Source organism: Zalophus californianus, chromosome 17, assembly GCF_009762305.2.
Source record: "Zalophus californianus isolate mZalCal1 chromosome 17, mZalCal1.pri.v2, whole genome shotgun sequence".
Classification (NCBI taxonomy): domain Eukaryota; kingdom Metazoa; phylum Chordata; class Mammalia; order Carnivora; family Otariidae; genus Zalophus; species Zalophus californianus.
Genome location: NC_045611.1, coordinates 26,971,817 through 26,996,045, shown reverse-complemented (window position 1 = coordinate 26,996,045; position 24,229 = coordinate 26,971,817). Strand labels below are relative to the sequence as shown.

Genomic DNA, 24,229 nt, shown 5'->3' with positions numbered 1-24,229 from the left:
TGGAGAGCAGGGTGAGGTAGAACCAGCACTCCACCAGGGGCAAGATATAGAGAGGACAGCACAGATCCCGGGGTGGAAAATAGAGGGGCATCAGGGTGAGTGGGTCCTCCTTCTGGACCCTGAAAGCAGCTGCCTGGGTTCACAAACAGCATGAGGAAGAAGACTACTGATGTTCTAACTGCAGACGTGGCTAGGAGACCTCAGAAGGAAGGGCTTGGAGGTCATTGTCTGGGTCATGGCCACAGAAAAGCAAAGTTCAGAGAAAGGCAAGGGCTTGCCCAAGTCATCCAGCAGGAGTGTGCCCGAGGGGTCGGGTCACAGGTGCCTAGGTGTCCCTGCACGGACATTATGTTACCGCTGCAGTGGCGGGCCTGGAGGCGTGGGTCTGTGCTCCCCCCAAATCTCGCTGCCCTCTGAGGCACAGCTCTCTTCCCCTTCCCACAGAGGCCTGAGGGAGCTACCACCTGTGGGTTGTGCGTGGGTCGGCACTGGAAGCGCCTTGGGGTGGGGGAGAGGGGAGAGAGAGACGCTGCGGGGACCTGCCTGCTTTCTCCGCTTTGCTGCATCCCCATCTCACCCCAGGGGTAGGAAAGTACATTACTGACTTGGACTTTTCCCAGGGAGTTTGGCTGAGCGCGAGAGAGCAGCACCCTGCCTCCCGCCAATGCAGAGACACTCCCCCTTCCTCTCAGAGTTGTGCAGGGGAAGTAGCTGCAGCGGGAGAGGCCGACCAGCCCTCCAGCCGCAGCCCGGCCACATCCCTGAGCTCTCTGTTCCCAGCGAGACCTTTCCGCAGCTGTGGAACACACTTCTGGGGACTTTGCAGTGTTACCTCTCGGAAGCGCCGCGCTACCCCCGTGGGGTGGGGCTGTCTTAGCTCCGTTTTAGAGGGGAAACTGAGGTTCAGAGAGTTTCAGTCACTTACCCAAAGCCCCCCAGCCAGTAAATGGCAGGTCTGGTATTTGAGGCCAGGCAGTCGGACCTGGCCCTTTGCCTGAGGTCGTGGTCATCTCAGTCTCATTGATTGTTAGGTCAGGCGGGGCGCCGTCTCTTTTGTCTGGAGGTGGGGAAACTGAGGCCGAAGAGGCGCAGAGCGGAGGTGGGTCTTGAAACCTTGCCGGGAGCCACAAGCACCAGCCCTCCCTCCTCTCCCCACTGACACCAAGTACCTCTTGAAGGTGCGGCCACCCCCAGGAAGTGCTGCACCAGATGCGGGGTGAGAGTGAGGGGTGCCTTGCCCAGCTACCAGTTCAGAGGAAGCAAAAAGGCTGCTGATGGGGGAAAGAAGAAGTGAAGTGAGAGCCTGGTGTGGTGCGCAGGCCCGGAATGAAGTGAGCAGGGGAGGGCTGAGGGCGCACACACATCCAACTTCCCCTTCTCTCTGTGGACAGGACGGTGGTAGCAGCCCAGCAGCTGGACGGCAGCAACCCCACAGGTCAGCCCCCACCGTGCGGCTCTATTCCCCGCTCCCCCAGCTCTCTGTCTTCATCTGCCGGGTCCCCAGCAGGCACCGGGCGTGTCGCTGCCCTGGCGGGCCCAGGACTGGTGACATCCTGGGGGCAGCCAGCTGGGGACCCACCCTCATTCCCTTCACTCTCTGGTGGCAACTCCCAAATCTCTGGGAATGTAGAAGTCTGTCTATCTAGCTATCTATTTTTTTTTAAGATTTTATTTATTGATTTGAGAGAGAGAACCTGAGCAGAGGGGAGGGGCAGAGGGAGAGGGAGAAGCAGACTCCCCACTGAGCAGGACCCTGGGGTCATGACCCAAGCTGAAGGCAGATGCTTAACCTACTGAGCCACCCAGGCAAAGAGCAATTTAAATTAAATTTAAATTTAACCCAGGGAGTGGTTAGACCCTGGGTTCAAAACCTAGCTCCCCACCGTGGCCTAGGGCAGGTTATTAGACTTTTCTGGATTTCAGTTTCCTCATCGGTAAAATGGGGTTAACTTGCCTTGGATGACAAGGGTCTGCACGAAGTTTCTACTGGGCAAATGTGAGCAGGGGCCATTCCTCTCCGAGTGACCGGGACTGGAGCCTGGGGACAGTATGTCTCAGGGAAATGGCTCTGGTGCTGGCTAGGTCGCAGACTCTGTGTTGGGCCTGGCATGGCCTCCCTTTCCCTGCCTGTAAAATGGGGCTAAGAATGGTACTTGTCAGTGATTTTCTGCAGAGACCACCGGTTCACTCCTCACCCAGGCCGGGGTGAGGCCAGCGGTGGGAGCTCCAGCCCGTGTCTAGCAGGAGTTGTTGTTTGGGAGGGGCAGAGGGGCCATGTACAGGGGTGTGACTGGCTCAGCAGGCCTGGTGCTGTCGGAGACAGGGTGGGCTGGGGGGGGGGGGGCAGGTCATGCATGGTCAGCCCCAGGGAGGAAGGCAGGGGGTCCCAAGTCTTATGCTCAGATATATCCCTGGCTGGGGCTTTGGGTTGGAACCCTAAGCTTGCAGCGGGGATTGTGGAAATGTCTCTGAGTCTCTCTCCCTGGGAAATAGGTCTCCTTGGCCTCATTTTATGGACGAGAAACCCTGAAGCATGGAGAAGTGGACTTATTGCCCAATGTCACAGCCCAGGGACTGAATACTGGAGATAGTTATCAAATTTGCATCTTCCAAAGGCTCTGGCCTGCACTCTGCATGTTTCCTCATCTCTCTAGATAGAGTCTTACTCATCCGTAGAGCAACTCAGCCACCCAACCATCTTGGGGAGGCTGCAGTGCACAGCGTGGGGAGAGCACTTGACTTGGAGCCTGGAGCTCTTGGTTTGAGTTCCAGCTTGACCACTGGCCTGCCGTAACCCCAGGAAAACCCCTGTGCGGTTTCCAGTTTCCCCACGATCAACTGGAACCATTTTGGACATCAGGTAAGGGAGTTCTGTTTCCCGGGGAGCCCCAGATAATGAGTTGCAGAGTGGACGGTGAGAGGGGCAAGGGTGTGGGGTGACAATGCATGGTGGCCTCTCTGAAGGGCTGGGGAGAGGGGTGCTGGAAGTCTCAAGCAGAAGTGAGGATTGTGGTTTGTCCCTGGGAAACGGAGTGGAAACCACAGCTATTTGGGGGTACTTGAAGGAGGTGTCATTTCTTCTTTGGCCTTGATTTCTCCAGCTGGTTGTGGGGTTAGGCCCCCCTTCCCTCTGTAGACACAGAGCAGGGTGGCCAAGGGCCTGGGGTCCAGCCCTTACAGTCCAGACCCTGAAGGTCAAATCCACATTATGATCTGGGCCTCAGTTTCCCCATTCACACAGAGAGGGGATGGACAAGATGACCCAAGATCCAGTCTGCCCTATTGCGCCCTCAATCTTCTCATCTGAAACATTTCAAATTGTTTCATCCAGTGCTTCCCTTGTCTCCTCAAATCCTTTCCCTCCCCTCTTTGCGGTTCTGAGAATTGCCCAAGGTAACACAGCCAAATAAATAACCAAGTGACCAAATGAATAAGAACCCAGCACTCTATGACTCCAACCAAAGTCTCTATTCTCTCTCTCTCTTTTTAAAGATTTATTTATTTCAGGGGCACCTGGGTGGCTCAGTTGTTAAGCGTCTGCCTTTGGCTTGGGTCATGATCCCAGGGTCCTGGGATCGAGCCCTGCTTCGGGCTCCCTGTTCTGCGGGAAGCCTGCTTCTCTCTCTCCTACTCCCCCTGCTTGTGTTCCCTCTCTCGCTGTCTCTCTCTCTGTCAAATAAATAAATAAAATCTTAAAAAAAAGATTTATTTATTTGAGAGAGAGAGGGGGTGGCGCGGGTTAGGGGCAGAGAGAGAGAGGGAGAGAGAGATTCTCAAGCAGACTCCCCACTGAGCATGTAGCCTGACCAGGGCTCAATCCCACGACCCTGAGATCGTGACCTGAGCAGAAACCAAGAGTCAGATGATTAACTGACTGAGTCACCCAGGAGCCCTTCTATTCTCTTTTCAAAGAAACACAGATATTAATAAATAATGTTAAGATAAATGGATGGGACTACCCAGGAAAAAACACTGCATCCCCATCTCATACTGTATTCCGGGATCGACGCAAATGGACTAGGGTTCCAATGTGAACAATGAAACCTCAAAAGTCCTAGGAGAAACTTAGGAGAATTCCTTTGTTATTGGAGCGGGGTAGGCCCTTCTAGCTATGACTCAAAATCCAGAAGCCAAAAGAGAAAAATACAGGTGATTCTGATTACACAAAAATTATACACATAGAAAAGGACTTCTACATGACAAAAGGACCATATGTAATGTTCAAAGGCAAATGATAAACTAGGAAACATGTTTGCAACTCACAGACAACGAGCTAATTTCCCTACTATGTAAAGAGTTTTGAGAAGATGGTAAGGAAGAGTCGAAGATAAAATAAAAATGGGCAGATGGTGAACTTGCGCATGTGCGAAATGTCAGGGCAGGTGCACTGTTGGAAGGAAGCAAAGACGGGGACCCACACACCCAGCTGTTCTGAGGGCACCTGCTGCATAAGTTAGTGCTTATCCCTCCAACGTTAGACTATGTAGTTGGAGAAGAGAAAGTGAAAACTCTAAGTACTGTTATGGAAAGCTCTCCAAGATGTATTTTCAAGCGAAAAAAGTGAGGTGCAGAATAGTAGTGAGTGTGCTACCTTTTTTTTCCATATAGGATGAGGAGAATCATATATGCTTATGTTTATTTGAAACTTGGGCAGATTCACCAAACACTAATAGCAGTAGTCATCTGAGGGTGACTAACTGGGAAGGGAGTAGTTGGGTGACACAGGAGGAAGGAACACTTTGCATTTCATGCCTTTGTGGACTTACTTATTGTTTGGATTTGAAAGATGTAAATTTCTAAACTATCTGAAAAGCAGGGGCGCCTGGGTGGCTCAGTCGGTCAAGCATCTGATTCTTGATCCGCAGCTCAGGTCTTGATCTCAGGCTTGTGAGTTCAAGCCCTACGTTGGGCTCCACGCTGGGTGTGGAGCCTCTTTAAAAAACAAACAACAACAACTATCTGAAGGACAAATAAAAATTGAGAAACGTGTAACTATAATGTACGGGGTAACATTAGGAAATCTGGGAACCCAAAATAGGTAGACTCCAAACGTCATCACCCACAGGTGACGCCTGCATCTTTCGGAGCTTGCATATATAAGAAATGTGACTTTTACAAGGATTGGATTACATTGCTTTGCAACATGTTTTTTGTTTTTCATAAACAATATGCCACCATTACTTTTTCCATAATGGTAGTCATTTGGAGCATAAAAAATTCTAAGCATTAAAGACTTATTTTTCTGTTGTGAGGGTAATACATGTTTGCTGTAGAAAATTCGAACTCTATGGAAAACCTAAAAAAGAAAGGAATCCTCTTCCCCATATAACATTATTAACATTTTGGCGACCATTCTTCTAGATACCCTCCTAGGCCTAAACATGTATATTAGCATAAATTTCCATACATGTGATTACATTATGTGTGTTATGTTCAACTGGCTCTTTCTAGGCAGTGATACACGGTGCTCCTTTTTTATGTCATTATGGACATCACTATGGATCATCTCTTCTCTGGTGGGGTTTCCTATACCCTATGTTGTCTTTCATGACTTACTCCCTCATTCTCTTGGAGCGCAACCTCCAGCAGCCTTCTGATGGGGGTATATGCTTTAAAATACCTACAATGATCCTTGGTTGACTTTTAAGTCATCTTTTAAGAGTGCAGCACTAAAGCGTAACTGCTTGTCAGGGCTGATGATTGGGAAAGCTTTAACCTAAGTTTGGTCCTGGCCATTTCACTGAGGAACACCAAAATATCTGCGGCTATAGGAAACTTCTCTTGGAATGGCCAGCTCTTTAGAGAAGACTTTTCTTCTGTTTTAGAATATCATCGCCTGGCTGCTGCCGGCTTCTGGAAGCTGAGTGGAGGAGGAGGTGGGGAAGAAATATGGTTTAGTTTTTCTATACCTGAATGGCATCCCACCCTGCCCCTCAGATTATCATGCACTGTCTCCAGGGAATGAACTTTATGTTGGGGTGGGGTTGAGGGTGGTAGGGTGGTGACAGTGGTCCTGGATACCCCAGGTGGCAGAGGAGATCCGGGCCCCCAACTGGTCACTTTAAAGACTCACAACCGGGCCCCTGGGTGGCTCAGTCCTTTAAGCGTCTGACTCTTGATTTCGGCTCAGGTCATGATCTCAGGGTCGTGAGATCAAGTCCTGTGTCGGACCCTTTGCTGAGCGTGGAGACTGCTTGGGCTTCTCTCTCTCCCTCTTCCTCTGCCCCTTTGCCCCCCACCCCCTGCCCTCAGCTCACGCATACTTTCTCTCTTAAAAAAAAAACTCATAAGCGTCTCTCTCCCATTTTTTTTTGGTTTCACCCCTCATCCCTGCTTTCAGAGGTTCTCGATGCCTCTAGTTCTCAAGTGTTCCCAGGGTTGTGAGGCTTCTCCCTGTCCCCTCCCCTCACTCCACACCTCTCCCCACTGCAGACACTCAGGCTCAACTTTTTATGGTCTGCTTGATGTAGGACCATGTGGCCACCTGCTTTGGAGCCTCCAGAGTTTTGCTAACATTTCTTGCCTGCTGTTGTCTTCTCTCCCCTTGTTCTGTCTTCCTGGCTCTGTGCCCATTTTATTCACTCACTCTCATTTTAGTGGTGTTCCAGGGGGTTTGACATAAATTTGCTATATTTAAGCAGAAGTTTCTTCGTTTATTTTTAAAACCACAGAAAACGAAGGCTGGGCGGGACAGACCCTTGCCCAAAGTCACATGGTGGATCAATGACAGAGCTGGACAGGGTTCCATGTTGCTTGCTCCCAAGCAGCCTTCCCCTCTGGGTGAAGTCAGGGCCCCGGAGAAGCCCCCAGAGAGGCCATTTTTGGGGATGGGGAGTGACGGGCAGAGCTACTACTGACAGGCATTTCTGAACCGACAGGGCTTCTGGGGTCAGAGACCTGGCTCAGGGGGCCTCACGCAGAGCAAGACCACTTGCGCCCTGAGCCTCAGTTTCCCCATCTGTGAAATGCAGGAGTAACAAGGATCAATTAAGATGCTAGATACCCTACCCTTGGGACATGCCAGGCACCTAGAAGTGAGAGGTCACTCTCTTACCACAATGACAATGACATGCATCTTTTCCAGGGTGGGAGCCAGTTCTCGGAAGAGACTGGGCACAGGACATGGATTGCTGGGGGACCTTTTTCCTCTGCCTGTGTTTCATGACTTCTCAGAGTGAGACAGCGGGTAAGAGGGTGCTGCTGAGCTGGGGGGGCAATCCTAGCCCGGGCCCCTGCCTGTGACGTGGAAGGGGGATGCCTCGAACCAAGGGAGCTTGAAAGGGGGCATTGCGGCCCTCCTGGGGCAGCAGCAAGGCTGAGGCTGGGGTGGAAGGCCCAGGGACAGAGGCCGAAGTCGAGGTCTGACTTGCTCCGCACAGAGACATCCCAAGAACCCCTGCTCTGGATGGAGAAACTGGAGGTGATGGCCAGAAGCCACAACTCGACTTCTCTTGCTGAGTGAGTCAGGAGGGCCTCCTGTCCACCCAGATTCAGCTGTGCCTCCCACCCCCAGCTTGAGCCTTGAATCAGTGGTCCGGGGTTGTCCAGTGGGGACCATTAATCATTTATTCAACATGCATTTATTGAGTACCTACTGTGTGCCTGGCACTAGGCTTTGGAGATACAGGATAAACATGTCCTGCCCTCATCAAGTCTGCTCTCTGGTTGAGGGCCTTTAACTATGGATGCCATGAAACCCGGTGCAGAATCCTGGGTCTCTGCATTTTTCTGGGAAGGTGCTGCAAGACTCGAATCAGGCTCTCGAGGGTCTGTGATCTAATGGCCACACAGCTGCGGGTGAGGGGATAGTGCTGATGAGTGGCCAGGGAAGCACAGGGACTATGGGGCATTTCACGCAGCCAGCAGAGAAAAGCCAGAAAAGGCTTCCTGAAGGAGGTGTCAACAAAGCTGGACCAGAAAGAGAGGTAATCAGGAGACGTGGATGAGTGGGGTGGAGAGGTAGGGGTGTGCCAGGGGCGCTGCGTGTGCAGAGGTCCGGAGATGGGAGAGGCCGATGGGGTTGGGGGAGGCCCCGCCCTTCCAGCCGCCTGGGGTACCCCCCCTCCTGCCCCCAAGCCCACTGCGGACCCTAGTCAGCTCTCTCGCCCTCAGCCTCATCCGGGGCCTGGAGTGCAAGCTGTTGAACGCCAGCTTCAGGGGCAGCAACCTGACCTTGCAGACGCCCACCATCCAGTCACTGATCTTCAAGCTGGGCTGCAACTTCGCCGGCCTGTCGCTGAGCAGCGCCACCATGAAGGGGGTCCCCCAGGTCAGAGGTGGTTGGGGGTTGGGGGCAGCCAGTGCCTCTACCCCAGAAATCCTCCAAGGGCTTAAGGTCTGGACTCCCCTCCCCCCACCCAAACTAATCCGGTCTGGCCTCATAGCTGTGAGGTGCCTCCTCTGTAAAATGGGGCCGATGTTCCTCATGCGAATGATGGGAAAGGGGGTGCTCTGTCGCCCCTCAAGAGCGGCATCCTCTTCCTGCTTTTGCAGGTCTGTGGGGGGGTGGGGGAGGCAGCAGTGGGAGAGGCCAGGGGATCCAGGGTCCTAGGTGGTGGCTCAGAGGAATGAAATGCCTGGGGTAAGGCCGGGCAGGCTTCACAAGAAGGTGGGAGCAGTGAAGGCACGGGGGCTGGCTCTGCAGGCCGCGGATACCAGGCTCAGCCTGTCCGTGCCCCCTCCGCAGGTCTCACATGCCATGCAGTTCCCGGCCGAGCTGACCCAGGACGCCTGCAGGGACTCCCCCAGGGAGCTGCGTCTCATCTGCATCTACTTCTTCACGGACTACTTTTTCCAGGTCACTGCCTTGGTGGGCCAAGCAGGGTGGGCGCCGGCCCCTTCCTGGGGGCACTGTGGGCATCCAGGCCATCGGCTGGCCTTGGGGCAGGGACCGGCACCTGGTGGGACCAGCCCATCGTGCACCCAGCCATTGCCCCTTCTGGGCCTCAGTGGGAAGAGAGAATTGTGGGAAGGCCCACTTATAGGGAACGTACGTGTGCGCCTGTCCCTAGGTGGGAGATAGACAAAGGTGCCTTTTAACCTTGGCTTTGAAAGTGAGTTAGGATAGGTGGTTAGTTAGGATGGAGGCTGGAATACACTCAGCACATGGCAGAGAGGTGAGGGGGAGAGGACAGCTTTCTAGGTGGAGGGGACAGCGTATGTGAATGCTGCGAGGCTGGCCCATGCTGAACACGTGACAGGCATGCTGCTTGCTCTCATTCGGGGGAAGGGGCTGGTGAAGGGGGGCTCTCAGCCCTCAGCCGGTCTCTCCCTGCGTCCCCTGCAGTCAGCCCTTCTTCTGCTGTCCTTCCAGAATACCAACTCATCTCTGCTCAATAACTATGTCTTGGGAGCCCAGCTGGGTCACGGACACGTGAGCAACCTCAGTGAGCCCATCAACATCAGCTTCTGGCACAACCAAAGCCTGGTACTTTTGGGAGGGCGGGTGCCCCCATTTCCACCTCACCCCTGCCCCCTTGTGGCTCTCCTGTTGAATTTTGGCTTGACTAAACCCAAATCTGTGGAAGCATTCTGAAAACAAACGATTTCAAATCTATCACAGTTTGAAAATTCCTGTCAAAGAAATCAGAGAGAAGGTTTTACTTTACTGCAGTAGGCAGGATTTTTTTTTTTTTTTTTTTTTTTCTCTTTAGGTAGGTGCCATACCCAGCGTGGAGCCCAATGCCGGGCTTGGGCTCAGGACCCTGAGATCAAGACCTGAGCTGAGATCAAGAGTGGGAAGCTTAACCAAATGAGGCACCCAGGCGCCCCCTAGGCAGGACTCTTTGAGTTGCAAATGATACAAAGCCAAGTCAAGCCAGCTTAAGCACAAAAGGGAATTGATTGGCTCCCGTAAATGAAATGTCCAGAGCTGTCAAGCTTCAGGCATGGCTGGATCCAGGGGCTGATATAATGCCATCCTGGCTCAGCCTCTTTCCATCTCTCAGCAATGGTTTCCTGCCTTGGCTCTCTGCTCTAGCAAGATGGCAGCTAAAGTCCTGGACCTCCATCCCCTCTTCCCAGAAGGCTCTTCCTCATCAGTGCAAACCAGGGTCCCAGAACAGAGTCCTAAAGGTCTAGCTGGGTCACGTGTCCATCTCTGAACCAGGTCGATGGAACGTGTGGATTGGCCAGGCCCGGGTCACATGGCTCAGGGACTGGGCTGGATTCATCTGACCTGCCATGGGGGGAGGTGTGGGTCCTCCAGAGAAGTGCAGAAGCTGATCCTGGAGGAAGGGAGAAGGGCTGCTGGGTGGGCATAAGCTCTGATGCCTCCGCTCTTCTGGCCCTGGCATTCCTGAAAAGCCCAGAGCCTCTATGGTCTGCCCTGACTTCCCGTCAGCCTCTTCGGGACTGCGTTGCACTCTCAATTTCTCCATCCTTTCTTTTCTTTGCTCTGAACCTTTGCCCTGCAAAGGTTCTTTCCTCAGTGGTGTTCCATGGCACTGCCTGTGTCACTCCCCCCACCCGTCCACCCACATGGCTTGGCTTCACGGTTGTCTGCATGTGAGTCTCTCCCTCACGCTGGGCATGGGTCTGCACCATTGTTGTTCCCCATGGGAAGGAAGGAAAAGGGGACAGTTGATTATAGAGCACCTACTGTCCAGCCAGAGCTGGGCCCTCAAGATTCCTCACTGCCTGTAATTTAATACCAACCCTGAGACTTGGCTATAGATGATCCCATTTTGCAGATGAATAAACTGAAGCTCAGAGAAGCTCGACAACTTGCCCAGGTCACTCTGAGAGTCCAGAGTAGAGGTGAGGCTGGAATCTGGGTCTGTCTGATGCCAAAGCCCAGCCAGTGTCTGGTAAAATGTTGACTAGGGTGCAGTTGAATCAACTTTGGCCCCTACAGTTTCCAGACTCTGACCCACGGCCATTCCCCACACCCCTTGGATGCACCCAACCCCAGCCTCTCCCCTTAGGAAGGCTACACGGTGACCTGTGTTTTCTGGAAGGAAGGAGCCAGCGAACATTACTGGGGGCTCTGGAGCCCCGAGGGCTGTCGCACGGAGAAGCCCTCACCTTCCCAGGTGCTCTGCCGCTGCAATCACCTCAGCTACTTTGCTGTTCTCATGGTATGTATGCATCCAGTCCGTGTAAGGGGAGTCAAAGTTATAAAGGGCCCCGTGTCTAAGGAAAAGGAGCAGGCAAAGCCTGGTGTAGGGGACAGAAAATCCAACTCAGATGGGCTTAAGGAGGCAAAAAGAGAAACTTATGAACTCATGTTGCTGAAGAAGCTATGTTAGGCTTCAAGCATGGCTTGATCCAGACGCTCAGTATCACCAAGACAGGGCTCTAGCTCTGTCTCCCAACTGTGCTTGCTTTGTGCTGGCCTAGCCTTCAGACAGAATTTCCCCACAGGATAATAATATGGCTGCTAGCAGATCCAGGCTCATGTCCTGCTAGCTTTTAGGCCAGTAGAACGAGAGCTTCTCTTACCCAATTCTGCCGGCTAGTCTTGGGATTAGAGTCTCACTGCCTTGGAGTGTGTCACATTCCCATCCCTCAACCAATCACTGGGCAGGAGTGACTTATCACAGGGCTCTGATAAGTCAGGCCTAGTGCACCTGTCCACACACAGTGGGACCGCCCATGTGCGTAGACAGTGAGGGAGGGGAGGTTCTCATAGAGAAAGGGGAGATGGAGTTGAGGCGGGCAAAATCCATTGTGTCTGCCAGGGTTTTTTTGTTTTTGTTTTTTTCAAGCCAGGACCATGGTGAGGTTTGTGGTGAGACAGGGGAGTTTGGAGCTGAGGTCTTAGCAGGTCCCTGTCACCGTGGGGAGGGCATTTCTGTGCTTCTGTCTCCCGTTCCCCCTTCGTTCCTGCAGCAACTGTCCCCAGCCCCGGTCCCAGGAGAGCTGCTGGCGCCTCTCACGTACATCTCCCTGGTGGGCTGTAGCATCTCCGTCGTGGCCTCGCTTCTCAGTATCCTGCTGCACTGCCAAGCCAGGTACGCCCCTGCTCCCATGCCGGGCCTGCCCACCCACTGCTGTTCAGCACCCCTCCTTCTTACCTAACTGATCCCCCAGAGGGGGGGTGGGCTTCTCACGGTGATGGAGGCTGGGAGGCAGGAGACCAGCCTTGCCGTGTGGCTGTTGTTCTGTTCCTGCCCCCCTCAACCTCAGTGGTGTGTCCATGAGCCCCGGGGAGTGGCATGGTCTGGGTGATGTCCCCAGGCCACGGAAGGCCCTGCTTCCACCCGCAGGAAGCAGGGTGACTCCATAACACGCATCCACATGAACCTGCATGCCTCCGTGCTGCTCCTGAATGTCGCCTTCCTGCTGAGTCCTGCGCTGGCCATGCCCCCCGCATCTGGGGCAGCGTGCACAGCGGTGGCCGCCATCCTGCACTTTGCCCTGCTCAGTTGCCTCACCTGGATGGCCATCGAAGGCTTCAACCTCTACCTCCTCCTTGGGCGCGTCTACAACATCTACATCCGCCGATACTTGCTCAAGCTCTGTGCAGTGGGCTGGGGTAAGCAGAGCCTCCCTCCCCTCTTGCTTCCTGAGGCTTCTGGCCAGATAGGGCGTCTACCCCCTCCTGCCCTTCTCTTCTCCTCTGCCTCATCATGGTGACCACATCATGAGCACGGTTCATCATCCCTGTCAACACTCACCACTACTTTCTACTCTACTGTTCTTATCGATTCTACCTCCAACACCTCCATTGCCACCTCCACCTCCAACACCTCCACGACCATCACCTCCAACACCTCCATCCCCTCCACCTCCAACACCTCCACGACCATCACCTCCAACACCTCCATCCCCTCCACCTCCAACACCTCCACGACTATCACCTCCAACACCTCCACGACCATCACCTCCAACACCTCCATCCCCTCCACCTCCAACACCTCCACGACCATCACCTTCAACACCTCCAACCCCTCCACCTCCAACACCTCCATCCCCTCCACCTCCAACACCTCCACGACCATCACCTCCAACACCTCCATCCCCTCCACCTCCAACACCTCCACGACCATCACCTCCAACACCTCCACGACCATCACCTCCAACACCTCCATCCCCTCCACCTCTGACACCTCCAACCCCTCCACCTCTGACACCTCCAACCCCTCCACCTCCGACACCTCCATCCCCTCCACCTCCGACACCTCCAACCCCTCCACCTCCGACACCCCCAACCCCTCCACCTCCGACACCTCCATCCCCTCCACCTCCAACACCTCCACGACCATCACCTCCAACACCTCCATCCCCTCCACCTCCAACACCTCCACGACCATCACCTTCAACACCTCCAACCCCTCCACCTCCAACACCTCCATCCCCTCCACCTCCAACACCTCCACGACCATCACCTCCAACACCTCCATCCCCTCCACCTCCAACACCTCCACGACCATCACCTTCAACACCTCCAACCCCTCCACCTCCAACACCTCCATCCCCTCCACCTCCAACACCTCCACGACCATCACCTCCAACACCTCCATCCCCTCCACCTCCAACACCTCCACGACCATCACCTCCAACACCTCCACGACCATCACCTCCAACACCTCCATCCCCTCCACCTCTGACACCTCCAACCCCTCCACCTCCGACACCTCCAACCCCTCCACCTCCGACACCTCCATCCCCTCCACCTCCGACACCTCCAACCCCTCCACCTCCGACACCTCCAACCCCTCCACCTCCGACACCTCCATCCCCTCCACCTCCAACACCTCCACGACCATCACCTCCAACACCTCCATCCCCTCCACCTCCAACACCTCCACGACCATCACCTCCTACACCTCCATCCCCTCCACCTCCAACACCTCCAACCCCTCCACCTCCGACACCTCCAACCCCTCCACCTCCGACACCTCCAACCCCTCCACCTCCGACACCTCCATCCCCTCCACCTCCGACACCTCCAACCCCTCCACCTCCGACACCTCCATCCCCTCCACCTCCAACACCTCCACGACCATCACCTCCAACACCTCCAACCCCTCCACCTCCGACACCTCCAACCCCTCCACCTCCGAAACCTCCATCCCCTCCACCTCCAACACCTCCACCTCCAACACCTCCAACACCTCCAACCCCTCCACCTCCGACACCTCCAACCCCTCCACCTCCGACACCTCCATCCCCTCCACCTCCAACACCTCCACCTCCAACACCTCCAACACCTCCAACCCCTCCACCTCTGACACTTCCAACCCCTCCACCTCTGACACCTCCAACCCCTCCACCTCCGACACCTCCATCCCCTCCACCTCCGACACCTCCAACCCCTCCACCTCCGACACCTCCAACCCCTCCACCTCCGACACCTCCATCCCCTCCACCTCCAATACCTCCACGACCATCACCTCCAACACCTCCAACCCCTCCACCTCCGACACCTCCAACCCCTCCACCTCCGACACCTCCATCCCCTCCACCTCCAACCCCTCCACCTCCAACACCTCCAACACCTCCAACCCCTCCACCTCCGACACCTCCAACCCCTCCACCTCCGACACCTCCAACACCTCCACCTCCGACACCTCCAACACCTCCACCTCCGACACCTCCAACACCTCCAACCCCTCCACCTCCGACACCTCCAACCCCTCCACCTCCGACACCTCCATCCCCTCCACCTCCGACACCTCCAACCCCTCCACCTCCGACACCTCCAACCCCTCCACCTCCGACACCTCCAACCCCTCCACCTCCGACACCTCCAACCCCTCCACCTCCGACACCTCCATCCCCTCCACCTCCAACACCTCCATGACCATCACTTCCAACACTTCCACCATCACTACCACCTCCAACACCACCATCACTTCTGCCATTATCACTACCATGTCTACCTCCAGCACCACCAGCAACACCACCACTACTGCTTCTACCTCTGACTCCACCATCACCTTCAGCACCGCCTCCATCGTCACCACTGCCCTCATCCTCATCTTCCCCACTGTCTCTGGCACCACCATCACTGGCACCTCTATCCCCATCCTAGCCCCTCTTGACTATCTTGGTTTCCTCACGAGTCCCCACAGCGCTCTGTCCCATTAGCTCCATCTCCCTACCACCACTGCCACTACCATCCCACCCTAGAGCCCTCACTAACACCATCTCGGAGAGCAGCCTCTTCTAAGACCTCCAGGCTAACTGCTCTGAAGCTGGACCGTATGGCAGAGGCTGGGGGCTCTGAACAGTCCCTTCCCCTCCCTGCTTGCTCAGTGGAATTCTGTTTTAGCATGACCAGCCCTTTTCGGGGTCACCTGACATGTGCTGAGCCTCTGTCTCACCTCTCAGGAGTCCCGGCCCTCCTGGTACTGTTCCTTCTTGCTGTCAAGAACTCAGTGTATGGACCCCATGCCATTCCACTCTCCGACAGCCAGGGAAATGGCACAGGCTTCCAGAACATGTCCATGTGAGTGCTCTCAGGGCTGTGGCAGGCTCCCTGGCTCTGGCAGAAGGGCCCAGGGGCTCTGAACAGGGTGTCCTTGTAGGCAGGGCCCTGGCTGTGGGGCAAGGAGGGGGCCATGGCTCAGAGAAGGGGTGATTTCCAGGGGGCTTTGCCATACCCCTTCTGCTGGATCCCCTGCAAAGGCAGGCTCTTGTTCTAGGCTGCCTACGTCTCGGGAGCCCTGGCATGAACTCTGGTGCCTGTTCATGAGCCTCCAAGGCCAGGGCAGCAGCACCTCTGCCTCCTGGCAGAGCACAGCGGTCGGCCCAGCGCCCCCTCCTGCTCTCCGACCCTGCGCAGGGAGCTCAGCCTGTGCCTGACTCTGCCCTCCCTTCCCTGAACCTTGCTGTGCTCGCTCAGGCTTCTGCTGCTCCTGACCTGTGGCTGGCATAGCACTGCCAGCCCTCAGACCCTCCTAGTCAGAGAGAGTGCTGCGGGGGCTGGGACATCCCAGGGACAGGGCTCGGCGTGTGCGTGCGTGCGTGTGCGTGCGTGCGTGTGTGTGTGTGTGTGTCGGGCGGCCTGGGGGGTCTGCACGACAGACTCGGCTGCCTCTTCCTGTGCTCTGACATTTATCTTTTTCTTGTTACGAAGGTTCTCATGGCCAACATAGGGAGAATAGCTGAACGAACCCCTGTAGACCCATCTTCTGTTTAAACCTCGCAGCGAGGAGGAGGTCCTATTGTCAGCCTCTGTTTACGGTTAGGGAAACTGAGGCACGGGCAGCTGAAGAACCCCACCCAAGGAAACCCAGGTGGTCCATGGCAGAGCTGGGACTTGGCCACAGGCAGGCTGGCTCCAGAGCCTGGCCCCCCCACTGCCCCTCCCAGCCTCCAGGAAGCGAGGCGGGTTGGGGTTCGTTCCTTTCACTGTGGGAGTTGGGCTGCTTTCTCAGAGGAAGTGTGACTTCAGGCTCCTTAACCATGTAGTTTTTTTTTTCTTTTTCTTTTTTTTCGTGTAGTTTTTATATACTGCGTGCCAGGGGCTGGAGGACTGGGCGGGGGCGGGAAGCACAGTGTTGCTGGGCTGTCAGGGAGTACCCCACTCTAAGAACCCACTTCTCAGAGTTTCCCTCCCTCTCCCTCTCCCCCAGGGTTTTGTGACTTTTATTCTCCTGCATTTAAAAAGCCCTTAGGACATCTATTCGTGTTCCTGAACACAGACAGCACTAACCAAACCCTGGAAAGGAACTCCAATGCCCACCGGCAGGACAGCGGTTAATAAATCACGATAGAGCCATGCCTGCCGGATAGTTACGTAGCAGTGAAAAGGAATGATCCATGAGCACACTCAGCCCCTTGGATAAATCCCCCAAATAATGTTCAAGGCCCCTTGTGGCTGCCGAGGCAGGAGCTCGCGGCGAGGGCCCAAGCAGGGGGCTGTGACAGGGGCACAGGCTCTGGCCTCGGAGCGTGGGGCTTCAAGTCCCATCCTTGCCTCTGACTAGTGTGTGCTCCTAAGCCCGAGCCTCAGTTTCCTCCTCTGCAGGGCGGGAATGACTATGCACCTGCCTCGTAGGGTCCTTATGAGGAGCAAATGGGCTCATCCGCAGAAACCAACCATATGACACGGTGCCTGACTGGGTGTCTTGGGGACACAAAGGGCATGAAGACCTTGGGGAGGGTCTAGGAGTAGGGCTGGGGCCACTGCCAGGCCTCTGCTCTTTCCTCATCCCTTGGTGGCATCTTCCTGCTGCTCACTCTCCTCCTGGGTCCGCACCCCTCCACCAAGCCGCCCCAAGGTGCCACAGCTGTTCACTGCTCGGAGCGTAGAGTGTGGGCCCCTTCTAGGTGGGGAGGGGTCCTGGGGTAGGGCACCCATTGCACAGAGATGGTGGTGAGATGGTGTTGACCTTGCGGTGGGTGGGAGAAGTTTCCAGGAAAGAGGGCCCCGGGCCAGGGATCTGATAGAGTATTGGACAAGTGGGCAGCTAGGCTGGCCATGGAAGGGGAGAGAGAAGGGAGGAGAGGAAGAGTTTTCAGGTGGGTAAAGGCATGAGAGAGCCCCGTGTGGCTGGAAAGGAGAACATGGGGGGCTTCAGGCCAGGGTGGCCTGGCTGGAAAGCCGGGCCCAGAACTTCACCACATGTGTGGTCAGACAAGAAACAATGGGTCTGGGCTGGGAGACGGGACCAGGTTCAGGAGCCCGTCCATAGGCCCAGAGACCGGGGTCTCCCCACCCACCTCCCTGCCCCCCCACCCCCCGGCCTGGGGAGCCACGCCAACCCTGACACTTCACCCCTCCCCTGCAGATGCTGGGTGCGGAACCCCTGGGTGCACAACATCTTGGTCATGGGCTACGGTGGCCTCACGTCCCTTTTTAACCTGGTGGTGCTGGTCTGGGCGCTGCGGGTCTTGCACCGGCTGCGGGCCCAGGACAAGGTGCCAAACACGCGGGCCTGCCGGGACATCTTCACCGTGTTGGGCCTCACTGTGCTTCTAGGCACCACCTGGGCCTTGGCTTTCTTCTCCTTTGGCGTCTTCCTGCTGCCCCAGCTCTTCCTCTTCACCACCTTCAACTCGCTCTACGGTAGGGCCCACGGGAGGCGTGCAGGAAGCCCTGGGGGTGGTGTTTGGCCGGTCAGTTGTTGACTGCTCAAGGCTTCAGGTCAAGGGGGCAAGTCAGGGGCTGAAATCGAGCCCCCCCTGACGCCCCGCTCCCCGCCAAGCTGGTTTGGGGCTCCTTCTGTCCACAGGAAGGGGCATGTCCTCCTAATTTGCACAAAGGCGTCCTTTGGCCTCCTGACAACTGGTTGTCCAGCTTCTGTGCTCTGCCCCTCCTGGCTTGCAACAGTGAGGGACTCTGAGAATCACTCCTGGGCTTTAGGGAAGCCCAGCTCAGCCCCACTGAGGAAGTCCCTAGATTCTGGTGAGGCCCCACATCGCTTGTTCCAGTCTCCCACTGATTTCGTTTTTCGCTTACAGGTTTCTTCCTCTTCCTGTGGTTCTGCTCCCAGAGGTGCCGCTCCGAGGCAGAGGTGGAGGCGGAGATGGAGGCATTCAGCTCCTCCCAGACGATGCAGTAGGCTGGGTCTCCTCGCCCAGAAGCCATGGCCTCTCTGGCCGCCTGCAGCCCGAGACTCCGGCCTCCCCCAGAGAAGGTGGCAGGCCAGCTGCTGGGCACCAGAGGCCACTGAGGCCTCCAGGCAGGCTTCTCGACCTCCATGGCTTCCCCAGGCCCAGAGCGCAGGGTGTTGCTCTGCCTCCTCTCTCTTCGTGGGGATAGGACTGCAGAACCCCTTTCCCCTCCACCTGAGCCAGCTGGGCCCGTGGCCTGGCCATATGATAATTGGGTAGGTTTGAATTGGCCCTGGTAGGTGTGAGGGTATGGACCAGGTTCAGGAGCCCGTCCATAGGCCCAGACACTGGGGTCTCCCCACCTACCTCCCTGCCCCCCACTCCCCGGCCTGGGGAGCCACGCCAACCCTGGCACTTCACCCCTCCCCTGCAGATGCTGGGTGCAGAACTCCTGGGTGCACAACATCTTGGTCATGGGCTACGGTGGCCTCACGTCCCTTTTTAACCTGGTGGTGCTGGTCTGGGCGCTGCGGGTCTTGCACCGTCAAGCTCAGACTCCCGTTATAGAGAATCACCATTGCCCTTGACCTCTCTGTCCTACCCAGAGGGAGAAGGCTCCCGAAGCCAGCTCCATTCCCAGGCTGCACACCAGGGGGAGCTGTGGGCCTATGCTCGGAAGCCATTGGCTCCCAAATCTGATCTGGAAATACTGTCACCTGTCCGGGGACGTGACACCAGATGGAGGGGCCCTGCTTCCAGGACTGCTCCTGCTGAGTGACCGAAGAAAGGATTCCAGCCCTGTTTAAACAGCCATTTTTCTCTTCCCGACACAGCTGTTCGCTCTGGCTCTTGGGGTCTTGGGCATATGCGGTACTAGAGGGGGTGGGCGCGGGGAGGCTCTCGGGGCCCGGCTCCAGGCCGCCAGACAGGTAATAATGACTCTGGATGGCACGGTGAGGGTACTGGAGCTGGATCCCTTTTCTCCTGGGGGAGTCCTCTGCCTTCTGTTCATTTCCTGATGCAGAGAGCCCTTTGCCTGCTGGTAAGGGCTGTAGGCTCTGGAGCTAGACTGCCTGGGCTCAGATGGCCTTGCCACTTGCTAGCTATATGACTGGCCAAGCCACTCAAGCTCTCTGTGCCTTAGTCTTCCCATCTGTAAAATAGGGGCAGTCATGGTGCCTATTTTGAAGATGAAAAAAAGAATCCTTAGAAAGAGGCTTAGCAAGTAGAAAGTGCTCAATAAATAATTATTATTGTTATCATTCGTATTTTTGCTATTATTATTAACAGAGTCGACTGAGAGGGCAAGCCATCTAAACTCCAGGCCCGGGTCTACTCAGCTCCTCGCTAGGCACAGCCTGCTGTCCCTCAGCTCTGTCACCTCCTCTCCCACTTTCCCTAGAGTGGCCTCTGCTCTGACTCCAGACAGAGTGTCCCCCACCTTTTTCAGGGTGATGAGAGTCCCCATCCAAGCCCCCCTGCCCTGGTCAAGCCCTGTCCTGAGCGGTACCAGGCTCCTTGGGCCTTGGGGGGGGCTCCCACACCAGTGGGGTGCAGGGGGATCATGGGAAGTCCCAGCCCCTGTCTTGAGCAACTCCAGGAAGTGGTGGCCCAGCTGGGCCTTGCCTGTGACTTGGCCCACCCCACTGGTTCAGGCCCAGCTTCTTAGACTCTACCAAGCCCAGGGCCACCCAAGGGAGGATGTGGCCACAGTAACAAGGGATGGTTCTGGTAGTTCCAGGAAATAGGGCCAGGCTTGTGGCCCTGAGCACCATGCGGGTCCGGGCTCTAGGCAGGGGTCTCTTCCCAGAAATGGGTACGGGGTGCGGACAGGGGTGGGGGAGACCTGCGGGGACTCCCTGCCCTCTCGTCACTCCCAGAGCGGCCTGGCCTGGCCTGGGCACTGGGCACTGGGCCCCGTTCTTGGGGGGCTTGCAGACCAGTGGGAAGACGGAGCGGGTAGGAGGACAAACGGACGCCAGGGGAGCCACGTACTAGAGGTTTCTGTGTTGTTTAGTTGCTGCTGTATCAGAAAGGCGTAGTGTGTGCATATGATGGGGTGAGGATTGAAAGCAGGGTTGCCAGTTAAAATACAGTATGCTAAATTTGGGAGACATATACTAAAAAATTATTCATTGTTTATCTGAAATTCAAATTTAACTGGGCATCCTATACTTGTCTTTTTCCCCCTTTCCTTTTTTTTTTTTTAAAGATTTTATTTATTTATTTGAGAGAGAGAGAGCATGTGCATGAGCGGGGGTGGGGTGGGGAGGGGCAGAGGGAGAAGGGGGGGAGCAGTCTCCCTGCTGAGCAGGGAGCTTGACAGGAGGGGGAGCTTGATCCCAGGACCCCAGGATCATGACCTGATCAGGCCCAAGGCAGACGCTTAATCTACTGAGCCACCCAGGTGCCCCTTTTCTAACCCTTTCTTTTGCTGCCTGGCAAACCTATTATTTATTTTTTAAAAAAGATTTTATTTATTTTAGAGAGAGAGAGAGACAGACAGACAGACAGAGCATGAGCTGGGGCAGGGGTAGGCCAGAGGGAAAGGGAGAGGGACAAGCAGATTTCCCTCTGAGTGCAGAGCCTGATGCGGCTCAATGTGGGGCTCGATCCGGGAGCCCCGAGATCATGACACAAGCCAAAGTCAGACGCTCAACCAACGAAGCCAGCCAGACGCCCCTGACAACCCTACTGTAAAGGAGCATCGGTGTGGGCGTCCAGGGTGTGTACTCTTTACCCTTCAAAGGAACCCCATAAGTGCTGACTGGGGAGCCCTTCTGTCAATTGAACAAGCCCTCACATTCAGGCTGACAGCACCAGGCTCCTCCCCAGTGCTCCCCTTTCCAGCCCAGGTCACCAATAGGGTGCTTGAGGGGTCTGCCTTGTGCTGGGCCCCTACCCTGGGATCAACCTTGGCCCAGCCTCCAACACCGCAGAGCCTCTTCCCTGGCCTCCCCGCCTCCCCATTCCTAGTCCCCCCTTCCCTCAGAAGCCAGAGGGAATTTCCACCCTGCAGCCTGATCACACCCTTCCCTGCCCACCCCCTTCCACGCTCTGTCCCTCCTCACTGCCAAACTCCCCACAGGAGCTCGAAAGGCCCCTGCTCCGGCCCATCGCCCACCGCTCCTTCCTCATCCTTCTCACAGCCGCCACGCTAAACCACGTTCCTCTGGCAGGTTCTTTCTCTCCTCCAGGCCTCGGCAAAAGCTGTTCTCTTCGCCTGGACCACCGTCCCTCAGGCCTCTCATTTGTGGAGAGATGACAACACAACCTTAAGCTCTCCGCTTTGTGCCCTTCCCCGACCTCCTGTGTCTGGACTAGGAAGCTGCCCCTGACCTCCAGCATCTGGGGTGGGGTCTTCTCTTGGCTCCACGAGCCCTCCCTCCCGCATGGCTTTCTGTCTCCTGCTTTGTCTCACCTGTCAGCCTGAGAGCATGTGGGGGGCAGGCACTGCCTCATTCATTCACTGATGCATCACGTAATTGTGGGGGCACTTCTCCCATCCAGATACTGCACAGGTGAATGAGCAAGCCACCACATGGGAGGGGGGCATCCAATAAGCCATTTAACAAATCAGTATGATATCATTAGTGGTGCCTCATGCTATGAAGAAAGATAAAGGAGGGAGAGGGAATACGGGGGCTGGGGGCTTGGGTTCCAGCAGAGGGAGCTGGAGGGTGAAACCCAGAGGCCATGGCGTTGGCGGGAGAGAGTCAGTGAGCTGGCCTGAGGGCTGCTTGCTCGGGGAGTCCCAAGGCCAGTGTCCTCTGGAGCTTTGGCCTCGCGCTGATAGTGACCTTTGGGATCTAGGGATGGGGAAGATGGGAGCTTGTATCTTTTGTGAGGAAAAACTCTCAGGGGGGCGGGTGGGGAGATGGTCCTGGTTTGGGGAGCCCTCTGCTCTTAGCAGGAGCAAAAGCAAACTCAATGTGGAGCAAAGCTTCCCCCAGGGAGACCAGGAGGACCCCCGGCAGAGTAAGACCGGCTGATGAGCTGACATACAAAACTTACCAAGTCACAAGAAGGCAAGTTACCAAAGGAGCACCACAAGTGGACCCCCGGGGACAGAACACAGAGCAGCCACGTGGGACGTGTTTAAATAAAGACAGGACGGGGCGCCTGGGTGGCTCAGTCGGTTAAGCGTCTGCCTTCGACTCGGGTCATGATCTCAGGGTCCTGGGATCGAGCCCCGCGTCGGGCTCCCTGCTCGGCGGGCAGCCTGCTTCTCCCCCTGCTTGTGCTCTCTCTCTCTCTCTCTCTCTATCTCTCTGACAAATAAATAAATAAAACTTAAAAAAAAAAAAGGACAAAGTCACAAAGGGGAGCATATAAAAGAAGTAGGGATGAAGAGAGAGATCTGGGAGAAGAACATATGGAACTTCTAGAAGTGGACATAATTTCAAAATATGAAATTTAGTGAATGGTCACCAGCTGGGTAGAGAATTCGTGGGCCAGCAGTTGCATATAAAGAATGCAGCAAAAGGAGAGAAAAGGAGGTGGATAATGTGAGTGAGGGATTAAAAGAGACGGAGCACAGAATGAGAAGATCCTACATATTGGAATTCCACGAGTAGAAGATAAAGGGAATGGAGAAAAAGCAGCGTTTGAAGGCATGATGGCCGCAAATTTTCTAGAAACGGTGAAAAACAGATCGACGGCACCAGAAAGCTCGAAGGATCTGAAGCATAATAAACAGAAAGAAAGGCAGGCGTTACAGACATTTTGTTGGAACCACAGAGTGCCAAAGGCAGAGAAATGTTGAAGGCCGTCGGAGAGAAAGGGCAAATCATCCAGAAAGGGGTGATGGAACTTGAGCCGCCTTCCCCGCAACCACAACAGAAGCTAAAAGGCTGGAATGATCTCTGAAAAGTAGTAAGAGTAAACGAACGTCAACTCAGAAAGAGGTCCAGCAAAAGTACTTTTAAAGAACGAAAATTGAAACAAAAGAAAAAAGCATTTATTTTTACATTTATAGGCAACCAGAACCTGAGAGTGCATCCAAAGAAACTTTCCTAGGATGGTGCTTCAAGAAGGAAAATAATTCCAGAAAATCAGCCTGAGATGCAAGAAGGGATGGTGAACCTATAGAATGGTAAATGTAGGTAACGTCCGTTCAAAAACCATCTGTGTAAAAGAATAATGACTTATTTCTGATGTTGAGGAAAAACAGGTCTGAAATGTTGGACAACAATAGTATATGCGTGGGGGGTGCGGGGCCGAGGTAACGCGTTCTAAACATTCCTCTCTTGCACTTGGGAGGAATGGGGGTGGGTAAACATATTGTTTAACATTAGACATTGTTAATTAAATGTGCATGGTAAAAGTTAAAAGATAACAACTAAAAAAAATAAAACTGGAACGTATACATTTCATTTCAATAGAGAGGAAAGGGTAGGATAGGAAAACAAACACATAAGAAGCTTTTTAAAAGGTTAAGGAAGGAGAAAAAAGAAACTGAGCAGGACTAGGGGCGCCTGACTGGCTCAGTGGGTAGAGCATGGGACTCTTGATCTCAGGGTCGTGAGTTCAAGCCCCACTTTGGGCGTGGAGCCTATTTAAAAAACAAACAAACGGGGGTTCCTTGATTGAGCAGTTGGTTAAGGGTTGGACTCTTGGTTTCGGCTCAGTTTCCTGATCTCAGGGGTCGGGAGATCGAGCCCCGGGTTGGACTCCACGCTCAGCAGGGAGCCTGCTTCCCCTGCTTGTGTTCCCTCTCTCGCTGTGTCTCTCTCTGTCAAGTAAATAAATAAAATCTTAAAAAAAAAAAAAGAAAATT

General features: G+C 55.1%; 1 protein-coding gene across 7 annotated transcripts; it reads left to right on the top strand.

The window, feature by feature from the left end:
• Positions 1 to 968: 968 nt before the first annotated feature.
• ADGRG5 (adhesion G protein-coupled receptor G5) lies at positions 969 to 19,709 on the top strand. 7 transcript variants are annotated; one of them, XM_027617192.2, is made up of 16 exons: positions 970 to 1,099; positions 1,179 to 1,295; positions 1,392 to 1,435; positions 2,655 to 2,860; positions 7,085 to 7,186; positions 7,380 to 7,458; positions 7,860 to 7,925; positions 8,113 to 8,269; positions 8,687 to 8,797; positions 9,314 to 9,427; positions 10,926 to 11,078; positions 11,833 to 11,954; positions 12,210 to 12,478; positions 15,280 to 15,397; positions 17,685 to 17,962; positions 18,358 to 19,709. In XM_027617192.2, exons 5-16 carry the CDS (start codon positions 7,123 to 7,125, stop codon positions 18,456 to 18,458), a joined length of 1,632 nt encoding a protein of 543 aa, XP_027472993.1. In that variant the 5' UTR covers positions 970 to 1,099; positions 1,179 to 1,295; positions 1,392 to 1,435; positions 2,655 to 2,860; positions 7,085 to 7,122; the 3' UTR covers positions 18,459 to 19,709. The 7 variants fall into 7 exon arrangements, with proteins under 7 accessions (XP_027472997.1, XP_027472993.1, XP_027472991.1 ...); XM_027617190.2 differs by having other exon boundaries at positions 1,179 to 1,435; XM_027617194.2 differs by having other exon boundaries at positions 1,179 to 1,435; positions 2,494 to 2,860.
• The last annotated feature ends 4,520 nt before the right edge of the window (positions 19,710 to 24,229 follow it).